Genomic DNA, 18,733 nt, shown 5'->3' on the forward strand with positions numbered 1-18,733 from the left:
CCACATCCCAGAAAACCCGGCGTGTACTGGGGACACCTCGCAAGAACCCCCGTATACCTGTAACAACCCACAAGACCAATCAAATATTGAGAACACCCCACAAGACCCGGTGTATACTGGGAACACTCCACAAGACCTGCCGTATACTGGGAACACCCCACAAAAATTGCCTTATACTGAGAGCACCCCACAAGATCTGGCCTATACCAGGAACAGCCCAAAAGACCTGCCGTATACTGAGAGCACCCCACAAGATCTGGCCTATACCAGGAACAGCCCAAAAGACCTGCCGTATACTGAGAGCACCCCACAAGACCTGTTGCTTTGGACTTGACTAGTCGTCAAAATTTGGCTTTTGTTCACATCCTAACACTTGCCCATTTTTCCTTCTTTCAAAAAATCTACTTTAGAATCTGACTGTCCACTCACTGCCGAATGTCTCCCCCCTGACAGGAGCCATTGTAATGAGATTGATGTTATCACTCCACATTATGGCTGATCGGTGTATGCGATGTCTGGCATGTAATACTACATTTCCTCAGAGCTTCTATAAGGCTGGGTCTGCGGCAGGCACATGATCACTGGCCAAATTCAGTCTAAAAAGAGGTGGTCATGATGAGAAAAGTTGGATGTGGAAACTGATCATCGGTGCAGTGGCTGGCCCCTTTTATATTGGTGCAGTAGCTGACCCCTTTTATATTGGTGCAGTGGCTGGCCCCTTTTATATTGGTGCAGTAGCTGACCCCTTTTATATTGGTGCAGGGGCTGACCCCTTTTATATTGGTGCAGTAGCTGACCCCTTTTATATTGGTGCAGGGGTTGACCGCTTTTATATTGGTGCAGAGGCTGACCCCTTTTATATTGGTGCAGGGGCTGACCCCTTTTATATTGCGCTTTGGTTTCCTATTGATCATATATTTCGTATATTGTTTCTTTCCATACAGCGGATATGGCTGCTCGGATCATTTTTTCGAGTCTGACACCATATTGCATTCGTTTCAAGTTCTGGCCAAACTCCTGGAGTCTCCGGACACCGCTGACATCATCTGCGATGTGGGAATGTGAGTATGAAGGGTTTAATGGCGAAGTCAGAAAACTCCACCAGCCGGGGTCACGTGGCCAGATTACTGCTGATTATGAGAATAAGGGACCTTTGATGGGTTTGTCTCATGGACAACATTTATCCTTCTATGCATAAATGTATGATCCTTGGGGTCAAACATCCCCCAGAGAACTGACTCTCAAAGTTCTCGGAGTGAATGTAGCAGTAGTGAGCATGTGCGACCTCTGCTCTATTTACTGTCTATAGGAATGGTGGTCGCACATGCTCACTACCGCTCCATTCACACCAGAGATTGGGGGAACCCCACTTTCATGGGGAATCGTCAATCAGCCCCCCAGCAATAAGACGTTTATCATATATCTTGTGTATAAGCGCTATACTATAATGAATGTTTCCCGTTTATTACAGGCCTGTGATGCACAAAAACGTGCGTTATAACTGCAGAGTCATATTCCTCAACAGGTAAATATGTGTCACATTACATTTGTGGGTAATATCCAAATAATCAATGGAAAGGAGAAATCCCGTATTATATGGAAGTCACATGACTCTGTTGTCTGATACGAGTGTAAAGACAATTACATATGGCCGACACATTTCTTGGTGATGGAAAAAAATCCATCATGGAGGTAACAATGGTAAATTGCTACAATGTGGAAACCAAACTACCAAGGAGCTCAAACTTCAGTGGCCATATCTGCAATCCGTGACTGCGGGACGGGAGCCTGAGGAATCACCACCCACCTGCCGGGAGCCCGAGGAATCACCACCCACCTGCCGGGAGCCCGAGGAATCACCACCCACCTGCCGGGAGCCCGAGGAATCACCACCCACCTGCCGGGAGCCCGAGGAATCACCACCCACCTGCCGGGAGCCCGAGGAATCACCACCCACCTGCCGGGAGCCCGAGGAATCACCACCCACCTGCCGGGAGCCCGAGGAATCGCCACCCACCTGCCGGGAGCCCGAGGAATCACCACCCACCTGCCGGGAGCCCGAGGAATCACCACCCACCTGCCGAGAGCACGAGGAATCACCACCCACCTGCCGGAGCCCTGGCTGCTCTGCTCAATTATAGACCTGGTGCGATGTCATCCGGACTAATGAGAAGAGGCGGTGGGATGCTACATAGTTACCCGGCATGGCCACGGACCACAGATGTCTAGCACTCATGCTTTACGGTGTTGGTAGAAACGACTTTTGGTGCACAATTATTTTTCTTTGTTCTCTTTTTCTAGACTGCAACAGTCTGATATGTCCAGGAACAGTCCTGTTTTCATGTTATGTAACTTGGCTTCCACTCCTTTTCATTGAGTCATTACTCTTCATCAGCATTCTGCCAGTACTACAGGAGCTGGAACTTCTTTTCCCTTCATTCCCAGCATGCATTGCTCCTGCCATTGTCTCCTGACACCCCCCCTCTTCCTGCAGCTGGAAAAGACCTTCCCCCTCTTCCTGCAGCTGGAAAAGACCTTCCCCCTCTTCCTGCAGCTGGAAAAGACCTTCCCCCTCTTCCTGCAGCTGGAAAAGACCTTCCCCCAATTCCTGCAGCTGGAAAAGACCTTCCCCCTCTTCCTGCAGCTGGAAAAGACCTTCCCCCTCTTCCTGCAGCTGGAAAAGACCTTCCCCCTCGTCCTACAGCTGGAAAAGACCTGACCCCTCTTCCTGCAGCTTGAAAAGACCTGCCCCTCTTCCTGCAGCTGGAAAAGACCTTCCCCCTCTCCCTGCAGCTGGAAAAGACCTTCCCCCTCGTCCTACAGCTGGAAAAGACCTGACCCCTCTTCCTGCAGCTTGAAAAGACCTGCCCCTCTTCCTGCAGCTGGAAAAGACCTGCCCCCTCTCCCTGCAGCTGGAAAAGACCCGCCCCCTCTCCCTGCAGCTGGAAAAGACCCGCCCCCTCTCCCTGCAGCTGGAAAAGACCCGCCCCCTCTCCCTGCAGCTGGAAAAGACCCGCCCCCTCTCCCTTCAGCTGGAAAAGACCCGCCCCCTCTTCCTGCGGTTGGAAAAAGACCTGCCCCCTCTTGTTATACCTTAAAAAAGTGCACCCCAATTCTTTTAGATGACAGCAACCATTTAATATCCATTATGTATCTTCTCTGAGATTATTTTCCACTAAACTGATTATATTTTTCAGGAAAATACTTTTAATTCGACCAAAAATGGTGCTGGCCAATGCTGGTAATTATCGGGAGCTGCGCTGGTTCACGCCATGGAATAAGTCAAGGTAAAGCCCGACAGCCATGGGTATGTAATATGGTAATTCTGCATTGAGGCTTTCTTCACACTCTTTTGGCTTTGATGTACCATCACTTTGATTGTTGGGGGTGTAACCCATGGACCCCCTTCAGTCCTGACAATGCAGGTGTGACCGTGCTGGTGCACTCCCCTGTATAGCAGCGCTCTTGGCCACCTGGCTGTACAGGGGACTGCAGATCTGGTCTCGGGATCAGCGATGTCCTAGAAGACCAACCCCAGCAATGATAAAGTGATGGCATATCCTAGAGATAAGGTCTCACATTATAGGGTCGGGATATGTTTTCTATTACCCTGCATTGCTTGGTGGGATCGCAGGCTGCATGTCACCTCAGACTGATCACACCCGTTTCTTGCCTTTTAGAGAAATTGAGGATCACTTTCTTCCAAGAACTATCCAGAAGATCACAGGACAGGTCTGTCTTCTGTTTCCTTGCGGCCACTATTATTGCTTTCCTCAGGACAATCACACAACTTTTCCAAACCCCTGAATTCTTTTTAAACTTGAGAAGGGGTTAAAATAAGTAAAAAAAAAAAAAAAAAAATCAAACAAACTTTAAATGCACCTGCCCAAGGCTGTCACCTTGTGCTACCCGAGCCACAGCCCCCTGGTCCTCTACGAGGGTCTTTGCCTTTTCCACTGCTGAAGCCGATGATTTGTCTTCAATTTAATAATCTTATATTCTTACAAGTCCCTGCACAAGAAAAGGAAATATATATAAAACATATATGTGTATGTAGTAGTAGTGACATGACTGTATAGGCACATGTCCCCCATATATGTGTGTGTATATATATATAATATAATATAATATATATATATATATATATATATATATATATATATTAAAAAAAAAAAAAAATAATTGTAGCTATCCAATGTGACAGCTAGTCTAGAGGCCATATGCAAATCAGACTGGAAGTGCACTGGGGGTGTGTCAGTGCAATTAGGCAGCTTCTTTGAAGTGCATTGCCCCGCCCCCAGTGCACTTTCACCCTGATTTGCATCTGGCTCCTACACTAGATTCCTTATGACTGGTATATCCAATCTCCCATAGGAGACTTCATATTTATTGGGGTCTTTAGTTGCTACCTCTCCTTTTTACTTTGACGTGAAACTGCATGCTGTTTTTTTTTTTTAATTATTATTATTATTATTATTATTATTATTATTATATGTGCTAACCCAGCCCAAACTAAAAACACCACCATAAAATGAGAGGCGATAGAATAGAGATCAGATACAATGTCTAGCAAGGTAAGGGCTGTCATTATCTTGTAGGACACGGTGCCATTTGGTGATGCCGTCTTGGCGACCAAGGACACTTGCCTGGGGTCTGAGATCTGTGAAGAGCTGTGGGCACCTAACAGGTAAAGAGAATGATACTTTTTATGCATTGGCACCCAAAAAAAGAGACCACCCCTCTCCCCAGTATCAGAGTTTAACCCCCTTTTCAACCTTTGCCTACGTCTGGAGCAGGTATATGGAGCGGATTCAGGAGCCGAGCCTGCGCCATACATGGCAGGTGGCAGCTGTGTTATGCAGCCAGCACCAACCTCTGGCTTTGCTAGCTCTGGTCGCTTCTGTTTAACCATTTAAATATCAATATCAATCTTTACCAATTTAAGTCCCCCCTATAACATGATCACAGGGTACTGATGCCGTGGCAGGTGGGGAGGGGGGCGCCTGCTAAAGGCCGGAGCTCACAGCAGACCACCCGTTACACTATAATAGTGAATCATTAATGTATATTTCCAACTTATCAAGCTATTTTGAGGGTCATCAAATATCAGAAATTCCAAATAATTCAAATGACCCAAATTCTCATGAAACATTAAATTCTTTATTATTTTATTAGACAAACACACAAAAAAATATTAAAAAGATGGATAATGATATAAAAATGTTTTTTATATTATTTATTATTTTATAATTAAAATATAATATAATTATTATTTTATAATTATTTTTTTATCATTATCCATCTTTTTAATATTTTTCTTGTGTGTTTGTCTAATAAAATAATAAAGAATTTAATGTTTCATGAGAATTTGGGTCATTTGAATTATTTGGAATTTCATTAATGTATATTGTATGTGCAGCCAAACAATTGCTGGTTCAAGTCCGCTAAGAGGATGTAAAAAAATAAAGTAAAACACAATTAGATGGTGAAAAAAAAATATTGTGCGTAAACCCCAATTTTTTTTTTTTATTTTTATTTTTTACAAATTTCTGAATTATTTTTTAGCCAGTGAAATAATTTTAAAAAAGTATACAAGTTCTATAATAACATACAAGTATATAGTAAGCCACAAAAATTCCCCCCCCCAAATATGGGAATTAGAGTTGTTTATGACAATTGCTCTGCACTTAGATTGTTTATTTCCCGATTATCACTACATTATACGGTAAAATGAATGGTGTCCTTCAATACTACAACTCGTCCCACAAAAAACAAGCCCCCCGTGTGAGGATAAAACTAAAGCGCAAAAATGAAAAATCATGCAGTCACGACAAATAGGCCCCTCGTTCTGGTGCTGGCTGGGATTTCTTTTCCCCCTCTACATCATTTCCAGGACCCCCGCTTCAGTTTTGCTCCCCACTTTCACAGATACTACTTGTAGAGATAGAAGACCTGCAAAATTGGGAATGAGACCAGTCCCGGCTGCACCCCCTTCCTCCGAGGCCCCCCAGCTGCCCCAGGCCACCATGGTGGATAGACCATTGTTTTTGTGCCCATATTGCAATGAGAGGCATCCATCTTTCTTTTTTTTTTCCCCGCAGTCCTCACATCGACATGGGCCTGGACGGGGTGGAGATATTCACTAATGGTTCTGGGAGTCATCATGAATTGAGGAAAGCCCACCTGAGAGTAGATCTGGTGAAGTCTACCACCACAAAGGTAGGCCGGAGCCCCCCGATCAGCTGCTCAATGGAGCTGGAGCGCCGGCTGTCCCATGTGAAGCCACGATTCCTCAGATGGTGTTTTTTGCCTTAGTGTTGCATTAATCCTCACGCCTGCACAGTGCTGTACTACCATTGATATCTTCTGGAGTATGATACATTACCTTGTGTTACAGAATGGCGGCATTTACCTTCTCTCCAACCTGCGGGGCTGCGACAGCGACCGACTCTACTATGATGGCTGCTCCATGATCTCCATCAATGGAGACATCGTCGCTCAGGGATCACAGTTCTCTCTTGAAAATGTGGTAAGATCTATGGTGTTAATATAGGATGTTTTTTACTAGATTTAAAGGGTGACTCTAATTTGATGCCAGGCAATCAGAGGAGCCGGCGACAGGGCCAGCGGGGTGACACTGGAGGCCTTTTTGGCAGAGGAGATTTGCAGGAGCGTTTTTTTAGATGTCTAGGCATCGGGAACAGTCAGGGGTAATTCTGGGGGAAGACAAATGAACCTAAAACCGCCTTCCTTCCCCCATTTACTCTATTGGTGAATTGTGAGTTGATGGATGGACGGTGGGATCTTCTTTGAGACCCTCAAATATTAGTTACAGCAGAGAGGAACTGCTAGGAGGGTCTCTCACTGCAGAGGACCCAGCATGTCCATGCATTAGGCTATGTTCACATTTCCGTTGTTTTTGCATCAGTCCAATGCGCTGCTTGACGCTTGTGACTGATGCGTTGTACAACGGGTGACAAGAATTGGAATTGATTGTCATGAGAAAGCGGATTCCTTTGGTGAAATTATTTCAGTATAAAAAGAGAGAGAGAATGATCAGCTGATCACTCTGAAAAGCCAGCCGCCGGGAGATCAGCTGATCACTCTGAAAAGCCGGCTGCCGGGAGATCAGCTGATCACTCTGAAAAGCCGGCCGCCGGGAGATCAGCTGATCACTCTGAAAAGCCGCCCGCCGGAAGATCAGCTGATCGCTCTGAAAAGCCGGCTGCCGAGACATAAGCTGATCGCTCTGAAAAGCCGGCCGCCGGGAGATCAGCTGATTGCTCTGAAAAGCCGGCTGCCGGGAGATCAGCTGATCGCTCTGAAAAGCCGGCCGCCGGGAGATCAGCTGATCACTCTGAAAAGCTGGCTGCCGGGAGATCAGCTCATCGCTCTGAAAAGCCGGCCGCTGGGAGATCAGCTGATCACTCTGAAAAGCCGGCCGCCGGGAGATCAGCTGATCCCTATGAAAAGCCGGCTGCTGGGAGATCAGCTGATCACTCTGAAAAGCCGGGAGATCAGCTGATCACTCTGAAAAGCCAGCCGCCGGGAGATCAGCTGATCGCTCTGAAAAGCCGGCCGCCGGGAGAGCAGCTCATCGCTCTGAAAAGCCGGCCGCCGTGAGATCAGCTGATCACTCTGAAAAGCAGGCTGCCGGGAGATCAGCTGATCACTCTGAAAAGTCGGCCGCCAGGAGATCAGCTGATCACTCTGAAAAGCCAGCCGCCGGGAGATCAGCTGATCACTCTGAAAAGCCGGCCGCCGGGAGATCAGCTGATCACTCTGAAAAGCCGGCCGCTTGGAGAGCAGCTGATCGCTCTGAAAAGCCGGCCGCCGGGAGAGCAGCTGATCGCTCTGAAAAGCCGGCCGCCGGGAGAGCAGCTGATCGCTCTGAAAAGCCGGCCGCCGAGAGAGCAGCTGATCACTCTGAAAAGCCGGCCGCCGGGAGATCAGTTGCGGTTTTTTTTGCCGCAACAAAAAACGTTGCATGCTGCGTCCCTCCCGCCCGACAGTCAGTCAGTAAACAACTGATGCACTGCGCGGCGGATGCAACGCAGCATCATCAGTCACAATCCGCCGCTCATACAAGTCTATGGGAAACAACGGAATCCGCCAAACGTATTGCGTTGTTTATCAGAGCGGCGGATTGTGACTGATCCTAAACAACGGAAATATTAACATAGCCTTACATGGACGGCCTATTGGAAGTGTGTAATGCCTCATTCACCCTGCGGAGGCGCTGCAGGGGAGAAGATCAGGGGATTGCAGAGGAACCCTCTAACAGAACATGTTCCCAGAGTGTATAAATATGATATATATAATTTGCTGCTCTTCTATTTTATTTATTTATTTTATTTTTTTAAAGAAGACTCAAGGGTAGGAAAACCCCTCTAAATGCCTGCAAACATGTAGGCCTTGTAAACTGGGGTCTCCGTTCCTGTGTGGTGCACTTATATAGTGCTGGGCAGCCAGAATAATCTAATAGTATGGGCGTCATTAATAGGTTGTAAGCCAGACACTGTGCACCTACATGTGTGAACAGCGCCCTATACAAGGCTACTTATGTGCAATTTTAACACTAAGCAATCACCCCCCCATGGAGGGGCAGTGTGTGAGCGGCGGCTCCATCAGTGTTTTGCCCCTGCTGCCTCCATCTTTATTGAGGGCTTTTGCATCCTGTGAGTGCATTTGATTCGGGGCAGGTAAAGATTGTTGCCCTTTTTTTGCTGTGAATTAGTCAACAATCAAATGACCAGCACATTGCTGTTGAGGCTCTTGATTGGCTGCAGCGGTCACTTACCCATTGTGACTGCAGAAGACCACATAAATTACCGGGTGACCTGTTCAGCATTAGAGAAGATCGATAAAGTTTGTGTATGAGCTCGATTTAAAAAGTAAAAATAGGTGGAAAACGCCTTTAATATATATGGCCTAAACGTTGGATAGGGCATCAAGAGGCTGAGCAAATCTGCAGCAAAGCTCCTATGTGCTACGTGCGTATTGTGACGCTGATTTCAATGCGGTTCTCACCTGACTCATTGCAAAGGGTGAAATCTGCAGAATTGAAATGAAGTTCACAATCCGCATCTTTCCATGTGATTGATACTTGTTGATGTTTTCTAACACGCCAATCACATATAATCTGCATATAATCATATATTCTGCATATAATCCGCATATAATTTGCTTATAATCCGCATATATTCTGCATATAATCATATATTCTGCATATAATCAGCATAAAATCATATATTCTGCATATAATCCGCATATAATTTGCTTATAATCCGCATATATTCTGCATATAATCATATATTCTGCATATAATCAGCATATAATCATATATTCTGCATATAATCCGCATATAATTTGCATATAATACGCATATATTCTGCATATAATCATATATTCTGCATATAATCCACATAATTTGCATATAATCATAAATTCTGCATATAATACACATATAATTTGCATATAATCCGCATATCATATATTCTGCATATAATCCGCATATAATCATAAATTCTGCATATAATCCACATATATTCTGTGTATAATCATATATTCTGCATATAATCAGCATATAATTTGCATATACGCATATATTCTGCATATAATATAATCAGCATATAATTTGCTTATAATCCGCATATATTCTGCATATAATCATATATTCTGCATATAATCAGCATATATTCGGCATATAATCATATATTCTGCATATAATCCGCATATAATTTGCTTATAATCCGCATATATTCTGCATATAATCCGCATATATTCTGCATATAATCCGCATATAATCATATATTCTGCATATAATCCGCATATATTCTGCATATGATCCGCATATAATCATATATTCTGCATATAATCCGCATATATTCTGCATATAATCCGCATATAATCATAAATTCTGCATATAATTATATATTCTGCATATAATCCACATATAATCCGCATATAATCATATATTCTGCATATAATCCGCATATAATCATAAATTCTGCATATAATCCACATATAATTTGCATATAATCCGCATATCATATATTCTGCATATAATCCGCATATAATCATAAATTCTGCATATAATCCACATATAATTTGCATATAATCCGCATATCATATATTCTGCATATAATCATAAATTCTGCATATAATCCGCATATATTCTGCGTATAATCATATATTCTGCATATAATCAGCATATAATCATATATTCTGCATATAATCCACATATCATATATTCTGCATATAATCCACATAATTTGCATATAATCTGCATATAATCATATATTCTGCATATAATCATATATTCTGCATATAATCATATATTCTGCATATAATCATATATTCTGCATATAATCTGCATATAATCATATATTCTGCATCGGCAGCATTTCCTCCCCCTGTGATTTTACCATCGTTTTGGCATTATGATGCTTAATGTGATCTGTTCTTTATATATTTCTTTCTTGGTCCCGCAGGAGGTCCTCGCGGCCACTTTAGACTTGGAGGACGTCCGCAGTTACAGAGCGCACACGTCTTCTCGCTGCATTTCTGTAAGGGGCTTTCATCTTGTATCAAATCTCACATTAATCAAAATGTCCCTTATATTTGTCTAGGATTAGGAGTTAAATATTAATATATTTTTTTTTACGCTGATATATGCAGATTTCATTGCTTTTTCATATCCATACTTTAGCTGAGCCCATTGAGCTGTGTGTTGCAGGCGAGCAGAGTGCCCCCGTATCACAGGACACATGTGGACTTCTCTCTGTCCTCCTTTGATGACGTTTCTGTCCTCACTTCTGATCCGATCCAATGGAGGTACCACACCCCGGCCGAGGAAATAAGGTAACGGAAGCTGAGCCATCGGAGCAGAGGTGAAATGTTGTAATTTTTACTAATTCCCGATTATGCTTGTGATCACAGCCTGGGACCTGCGTGCTGGCTCTGGGACTATGTACGACGCAGTAAACAGGTGGAGTATGTATGGATGTGTGATCCGGATCCCCCCTATAACAGCAGTCTGGATGTTGTCCATAGCCCCCCATAACAGCAGTCTGGATGTGTACTCTGGTGCCCCCATATAACAGCAGTCTGGAAGTGTACTCTGGAGCCCCCCTATAACAGTCTGGATGTTGTCCATAGCCCCCCATAACAGCAGTCTGGATGTTGTCCATAGCCCCCCGTAACAGCAGTCTGGATGTGTCGTCCCCGGCCCCCCAGCAGTCTGGATGTGTCGTCCCCGGCCCCCCAGCATCTGGATGTGTCGTCCCCGGCCCCCCAGCATCTGGATGTGTCGTCCCCGGCCCCCAGTAGTCTGGATGTGTCGTCCCCGGCCCCCAGTAGTCTGGATGTGTCGTCCCCGGCCCCCAGTAGTCTGGATGTGTCGTCCCCGGCCCCCCAGCAGTCTGGATGTGTCGTCCCCAGCCCCCCAGTAGTCTGGATGTGTCGTCCCCGACCCCCAGTAGTCTGGATGTGTCGTCCCCGGCCCCCAGCAGTCTGGATGTGTCGTCCCCGGCCCCCAGCAGTCTGGATGTGTCGTCCCCGGCCCCCAGCAGTCTGGATGTGTCGTCCCCGGCCCCCCAGCAGTCTGGATGTGTCGTCCCCGGCCCCCAGCAGTCTGGATGTGTCGTCCCCGGCCCCCCAGCAGTCTGGATGTGTCGTCCCCGGCCCCCAGCAGTCTGGATGTGTCGTCCCCGGCCCCCCAGCAGTCTGGATGTGTCGTCCCCGGCCCCCCAGCAGTCTGGATGTGTCGTCCCCGGCCCCCCAGCAGTCTGGATGTGTCGTCCCCGGCCCCCAGCAGTCTGGATGTGTCGTCCCCAGCCCCCCAGCAGTCTGGATGTGTCGTCCCCGGCCCCCAGCAGTCTGGATGTGTCGTCCCCAGCCCCCCAGCAGTCTGGATGTGTCGTCCCCGGCCCCCCAGCAGTCTGGATGTGTCGTCCCCGGCCCCCCAGCAGTCTGGATGTGTCGTCCCTGGCCCCCAGCAGTCTGGATGTGTCGTCCCCGGCCCCCAGTAGTCTGGATGAGTTTGCTGCTGATTTATGACCTTTACTCTCCTCCGTTTAGTCCATATTCCGTCCTCTACATATGATGTATCTGGAGACCACCCTGTGACGTTTCTTGCTTTTCAGGGGGGCTTCCTGCTTCCCCTCAGCGGGGGGGTGGACAGCTCGGCCGTGGCCTGCATTGTGTTCTCCATGTGCCGTCTCGTCTGTCAGGCCGTGTCTTCGGGCAGTAAGTGTCGCTACGTATGGATATGTCCTAACACAACATTTCATGATTTCGGACCTTTTACCCATTCTCGATACTTTCTTGTAAGATGAAGAAGTCCTGAGCGACGTCCGTCAGGTGGTCGGTGACTTATTGTACGAGCCCCGGACCCCCCAGGACCTGTGCAGCCGCCTCCTCACCACCTGCTACATGGCCACCGAGAACTCCTCACGGGAAACGCGGGAGCAAGCCGCCATGTTATCCCAACAAATAGGCAGGTACTTTTTGTGCTTTCCGAGACTTTAAAGGGGTATTCCACTCTAGGAGATTCCTTTATGACCCCCCCTGATCCTGAGAATGAGGGGTGCCACCCCTTCTTCCCTGTGCACGAGATGTTTCCGCTAAATGGGGCCCAACTATCCAGGGTCCCATAATCACAAGATATTTAATGGTACTAAGTATCTACACAAATTGGGGTCTAGCCTAGCAGATTTGTATACCATGCGGGCGGGGGAGGGGTGTCGGGGGCAGCATTTGCCATCAAATGAGTTGCCCTTAAATTACTTCTCATACTTTTGTATCTTTAGCCACCATCTGACCCCGAACATTGATGCCGCTGTTAAAGCCGTGATCGGGGTATTCACTATAGTGACCGGTAAAGTTCCCCAATTCCGGGTCCACGGCGGAAGCGGCACGGAGAATCTGGCCCTGCAGAACGTTCAGGTAATCGGTAGAACAAGTAATAATGACCTTGTTACTTTCTTCCTCACTCGGTTACACCCTGTCCTGTCCCGTTTTTCTCCAGGCTCGGCTACGGATGGTGGTCGCCTACTTATTCGCCCAGCTCAGTCTTTGGACGCGAGGTTTGCCCGGCGGTCTGCTGGTTCTGGGGTCCGCCAATGTTGATGAAAGGTGACTTATATTTAGTGAATTACCCCCCTAAGAATTAAATTATTGACCCCTTTACCGCCGACACATCTGCTGCTTCTGAGATCACATAAATATTGTCGGTTTTTATCCAGAAACAGCGCCTCTCTTCTCTATGGGCTGTGTCTGGTACTGCAGCCCCCACACGTCACTTAGAGGGGGTCACTTTAGTGACAGACACTGCCCATATGGTAAATCCTTAAGCTTCTTTTACAAAGGACATTAATACGACCAAAATTCTACCATTATTATTTTACTACAGCAATTTAAAGGGTCTCTGTGTTTTAAAAAAAAATAGTAATTAAAAATACATATGAGGGATAATTAAATATTAAAATCTTTGTTTTATAGTTTTCTCTCTTCTGATCTATCTGAGGCCCCAATAGGAATGTTTTTCTTTTTTTCCTGGTGGCTGCCATGTTTACAGTCTCTTTTACTTGAACTTCCTGTCATGTGATCTCCACTTCCTGCTCAGTGAAAGTCTTTGCTGATGCTACATTGGCAACCCCAGAGGGAGCGAAATGTTTACATTATGACATCAGTTAACAAACAAAATGAGACAAGGTTGTGTTTGGAAATCTCTATTTATTATGAGGTACATCCTTTTAAGTGTAAGGAACTCCTTTAAATGTTGGACCCATTAAAGGGGTTCATATGAGCGGTACAAAACTTGACAGGTCTCTCCTCTAGGTGACAACTAGTCGGAATATCAGCCCTGTTAGGATAGGTGAGGGAATAGGGTGCATGTGTGCTGCCTGCCATGCTGGGGTCAGGAGCCTATTAGACCTTTGACTAATGTAATCCTCCCTCTGTTTCCACCTATCACAGCCTCCGGGGATACCTGACGAAATATGACTGCTCGAGCGCCGATCTGAACCCCATCGGTGGGATCAGTAAGACGGATCTGAGGGGCTTCATCCAGTATTGTATAGACACGTTCCAGCTATCCTCACTGTCGAGGTGGGTGGTCAGCCGCGTCTTGGCCTCTGACCATCTGTCATCATTGAATTCTTTTACTCGCTGCTCCCCTTCTCTTTCAGCATTTTAACTGCACCCCCCACTGCCGAACTGGAACCCCTTACTGGTGGACTGGTGTCCCAGACCGACGAGGTTAGTGTCCGAAATCCCACCGAGGGTGCCGCGCGTGGCTCAGACCTTTCTGCCATTGCTCATAGTACTCGTGGCTGGGGTTCAAATCCCTGCATCTACCATACTATTTGTCCATTTAAAGGGGTTTTCCATCCAAAAACACAATATACCTTATTTGTGCTTAGTCCACTTACACTGGGCGCTCTGATTCCATAATGGCCACTCCAGGTCCTGGCCGCTTCACCTCCGGCCCTCTGCACGATGCATGTCACCAGTGCTATGTATGAAAGGGGCCTGGCTTAGCCATTGTAATGCTGTAGACCCCAAGCCCCGGCCATACACAGTGGTCACTGGCGGACATGCTTTTCTGTATTGTGCTGCCTGGACCCCGACCGGAGCCGCCACCAGAACACCGGGGACCTGGCATAACTCAGATATGTTATTAAGTCATTATAGAAAGCAGATTTACTGTATATTGTTACTTATATATGTAAATAATGTTCTGTATTGCGCCCCCTGCAGGCTGATATGGGAATGACATACGATGAGCTGTCTGTATATGGGAAGCTGCGGAAAGTGGTGAAGACCGGACCCTACAGCATGTTCTGCAAACTGCTGCTCATGTGGAGGGAAATGTCTCAGAGAAAAGTAAGAAACGCCCAGTGTCGTCCTGTGCACACCGCCCGGCAGACGCAGGGACAAAGCACAGCTTATCAAAAACGCCCCGACGGGCAATATTTCTTATGGACTTAGTGAACTTGTGCAAGAAAATTGCTAAAATAAAGCCCCCCCCCCCCACTTATGGGATACAAGGGCCTATGGGATGCCCCCCCGGCCTATGGGATGCAAGGGTCTATGGGATGCCCCCCTGGCCTATGGGATGCAAGGGTCTATGGGATGCCCCCCTGGCCTATGGAATGCAAGGGTCTATGGGATGCCCCCCTGGCCTATGGAATGCAAGGGCCTATGGGATGCCCCCCCGGCTTATGGGATGCAAGGGTCTACGGGATGCCCCCCCGGCCTATGGAATGCAAGGGCCTATGGGATGCCCCCCCGGCCTATGGGATGCAAGGGTCTATGGGATGCCCCCCTGGCCTATGGGATGCAAGGGTCTATGGGATGCCCCCCTGGCCTATGGGATGCAAGGGTCTATGGGATGCCCCCCTGGCCTATGGGATGCAAGGGTCTATGGGATGCCCCCCTGGCCTATGGGATGCAAGGGTCTATGGGATGCCCTCCTGGCCTATGGGATGCAAGGGTCTATGGGATGCCCCCCTGGCCTATGGAATGCAAGGGTCTATGGGATGCCCCCCTGGCCTATGGAATGCAAGGGCCTATGGGATGCCCCCCCGGCTTATGGGATGCAAGGGTCTACGGGATGCCCCCCTGGCCTATGGAATGCAAGGGCCTATGGGATGCCCCCCCGGCCTATGGGATGCAAGGGTCTATGGGATGCCCCCCTGGCCTATGGGATGCAAGGGTCTATGGGATGCCCCCCTGGCCTATGGGATGCAAGGGTCTATGGGATGCCCCCCTGGCCTATGGGATGCAAGGGCCTATGGGATGCCCCCCCGGCCTATGGGATGCAAGGGTCTATGGGATGCCCCCCTGGCCTATGGAATGCAAGGGCCTATGGGATGCCCCCCCGGCCTATGGGATGCAAGGGTCTACGGGATGCCCCCCTGGCCTATGGAATGCAAGGGCCTATGGGATGCCCCCCCGGCCTATGGGATGCAAGGGTCTATGGGATGCCCCCCTGGCCTATGGGATGCAAGGGTCTATGGGATGCCCCCCTGGCCTATGGGATGCAAGGGTCTATGGGATGCCCCCCTGGCCTATGGGATGCAAGGGTCTATGGGATGCCCCCCTGGCCTATGGAATGCAAGGGCCTATGGGATGCCCCACCGACCTATGGGATGCCTCCCTGGCCTATGGGATGCAAGGGCCTATGGGATGTGGCTCAGCTTATTATCTTGTCATAGTCTCCTGAGTTTTCAGGAATTTCACTGGAATCATTTTTATTTTTGATACAAATAATAAAATGAAGCAACTTTGCCAATGACCCTCCTGTTTTGTGCATGCAGCTCTGATGCCGAGATCTGTGCACCCAGGCTGCTGCTGCTGCTCCATGGAAATCATTGACTTTCCGATATTCTGGATGGTGCGGATTGGACTGAACACCCGCACTGTGTGTGTCTCCTCAGGTCGCTGAGAAGGTGAAGCATTTCTTTCGCATGTACTCCATTAATAGACACAAGATGACCACGCTGACCCCGGCCTACCACGCCGAGAGCTACAGCCCCGACGACAACCGCTTCGACCTGCGGCCGTTCCTGTACAACACCGCCTGGAGCTGGCAGTACCGCTGCATCGATGAGCAGGTATCTCTCTATTTTCTCTCTCTCTTTCTCTCTTTCTTTTTCTCTTTTTCTCTTTTTCTTTCTCTCTCTCTCTCTTTCTCTCTCTCTTTTTCTCTCTTTCTCTCTTTCTCTTTTTCTCTCTATCTCTTTGTCTCTTTCTCTCTCTTTCTTTCTCTCTTTGTCTCTTTCTCTCTTTCTTTTTCTCTTTTTCTTTCTCTCTCTCTCTCTTTCTCTTTTTTTTTTCTTTTTCTTTTTCTCTCTTTCTCTCTTTTTCTCTCTTTCTTTTTCTCTTTCTCTCTTTCTCTCTTTTTCTCTTTCTCTTTCTTTTTCTCTTTCTTTCTCTTTTTCTTTCTCTTTCTCTCTTTTTCTCTTTCTCTCTTTCGCTCTTTCTCTCTCTTTTTCTCTCTCTCTTTCTCTTTCTCTCTTTTTCTCTTTGTCTCTTTCTCTCTCTTTCTTTTTCTCTTTCTCTTTCTCTTTTTCTCTCTTTGTCTCTTTCTTTCTTTTTCTCTTTTTCTTTCTCTTTTTTTCTTTTTCTCTCTTTCCCTCTTTCTCTCTTTCTCTTTCTGTCTTTCTCTCTTTCTCTTTCTGTCTTTCTCTCTCTCTTTTTCTCTCTCTCTTTTTCTCTTTCTCTCTCTCTTTTTCTTTCTTTCTCTTTTTCTCTCTTTCTCTTTCTTTTTCTCTCTCTTTCTCTTTCTCTTTTTCTCTCTTTCTCTCTTTCGCTCTCTTTCTCTTCTCTCTTTCTCTCTTGCACTCTTTTTCTCTCTTTCTCTCTCTTTCCCTCTTTCTCTCTTTCTCTCTCTTTTTCTCTCTTTCTCTTTTTCTCTCTTTCTCTCTTTCTCTCTCTCTTTTTCTCTCTTTCTCTCTCTCGCTTTCTCTTTCTCTCTTTTTCTCTTTTTCTCTTTCTCTCTTTCTCTCTTTCTCTCTTTTTCTCTCTCTTTTTCTTTTTCTCTCTTTTTCTCTTTTTCTCTTTTTCTCTCTTCCTCTCTTTCTCTTTCCCTCTTTCCGTCTTTCTTTCTCTTTTCTCTTTCTCCTTTTTTCTTTCTTTGTTCCCTCTATTTTTCTAATTTTTTTTCTTTTTTCACTCTTGTTTTTCTTATTTTTTCTTTTTATCTCTTTCGCTCTTTGTTTTCCTTTTTTCCTCTTTATCTCCTTTTTTCTTTCCCTCTCTTTTTGCTTTCATTTTCTTACTTTTCGCCTCTTCCCTCTTTCTTGTTTCTCTCACTTTCTCTTTTCCTTTGTCTTTTCTCTTTTTTTCTTTTTCTTTCCTCCTTTGTTTCTCTTTTTTACTCTTTTTTTTCTCTTTTTCCCCTCTTTATTCTCTTTTTCTCTCCCTTGTTTTTTTCCTCTTCCTCTGTCTCTCTTTGTCATTCTTTGTTTCCTTGTCTTCTTTCTTTAACTTTCTCTCTCTCTTTCTCCCTCATTCTGTCCCTCTCGTTCATTATCTCTATATTTCTGTCTCCCTCCTCTTCCCTTTCTCTCTTGTTCTTTCTCTTGTTCTTTCTCTTGTTCTTTCTTTCTTTCGTTCTTTTGTTCTTTCTTTCTCTATTTTCTCCCTTTCTTTTCTTCTTTTATTGTCTTCCTCCTCTTCCCTCTCTTATTCTTTCTTTCTCTCCCCATCTCTTCTTTTGTCGCTGTCCTCTTACCTCTCTTTCTCTCTTATTCTTTCTTCCTCTCCCTTTCTCTTTTCCACTTTATTTCTTTGTAACACTTCAATCTCTCTTTTTTTTTTTTTTTTTTTCTTCCGCTCCAGGTTTCCCATCTAGAGGACTGTAAGAAGGCGGCGCTGTGTGAAGAGGTGAATTGACAGTCGCCTTCTTGTGACATTTCTACATCTTCTGCCTCTTTTAATTGTTAGTTTTTTTAATTTAATATAATAAAGATAAATCGGATTATTACCAAGATTGTAATCACCGACATTAAATGATTTGTTTTTTTCATATAAGTTGTGCTTTGTGTCCGTAACAATCGTATGTTGGGAATGTGTGACGTTTGGACATTTTCCCGTGGCTCTCCTGCTCCCCCTGGTGGTGGCTGCACGAAACAAAGATTATTCTATTTATTATACTCGTCTAAAAAAAAGTTCCTGCAGCCCCGAAGTAATAAATAATGGTGTGACTTGTGTTTTAAGCTTA

General features: G+C 46.2%; 1 protein-coding gene across 1 annotated transcript in view; it reads left to right on the forward strand.

The window, feature by feature from the left end:
* NADSYN1 (NAD synthetase 1) overlaps positions 1-18,533 on the forward strand; it is a 36,798-nt gene extending 18,265 nt beyond the window's left edge. Inside the window, exons 3-21 of the mRNA XM_075325236.1 lie at positions 945-1,061; positions 1,472-1,525; positions 3,198-3,287; positions 3,681-3,732; positions 4,599-4,687; positions 6,102-6,219; positions 6,398-6,529; positions 10,494-10,568; positions 10,739-10,863; positions 10,942-10,990; positions 12,147-12,249; positions 12,335-12,503; positions 12,813-12,948; positions 13,031-13,137; positions 13,981-14,112; positions 14,193-14,262; positions 14,764-14,889; positions 16,446-16,622; positions 18,352-18,533. Coding sequence (XP_075181351.1) covers positions 945-1,061; positions 1,472-1,525; positions 3,198-3,287; positions 3,681-3,732; positions 4,599-4,687; positions 6,102-6,219; positions 6,398-6,529; positions 10,494-10,568; positions 10,739-10,863; positions 10,942-10,990; positions 12,147-12,249; positions 12,335-12,503; positions 12,813-12,948; positions 13,031-13,137; positions 13,981-14,112; positions 14,193-14,262; positions 14,764-14,889; positions 16,446-16,622; positions 18,352-18,405 — 1,975 coding nt within the window. The 3' untranslated portion in view covers positions 18,406-18,533. The remainder of the gene's footprint in view (positions 1-944; positions 1,062-1,471; positions 1,526-3,197; positions 3,288-3,680; positions 3,733-4,598; positions 4,688-6,101; positions 6,220-6,397; positions 6,530-10,493; positions 10,569-10,738; positions 10,864-10,941; positions 10,991-12,146; positions 12,250-12,334; positions 12,504-12,812; positions 12,949-13,030; positions 13,138-13,980; positions 14,113-14,192; positions 14,263-14,763; positions 14,890-16,445; positions 16,623-18,351) is intronic.
* The last annotated feature ends 200 nt before the right edge of the window (positions 18,534-18,733 follow it).

This window comes from Anomaloglossus baeobatrachus, chromosome 10 (assembly GCF_048569485.1).
Source record: "Anomaloglossus baeobatrachus isolate aAnoBae1 chromosome 10, aAnoBae1.hap1, whole genome shotgun sequence".
NCBI classification, from domain to species: Eukaryota; Metazoa; Chordata; class Amphibia; order Anura; family Aromobatidae; genus Anomaloglossus; species Anomaloglossus baeobatrachus.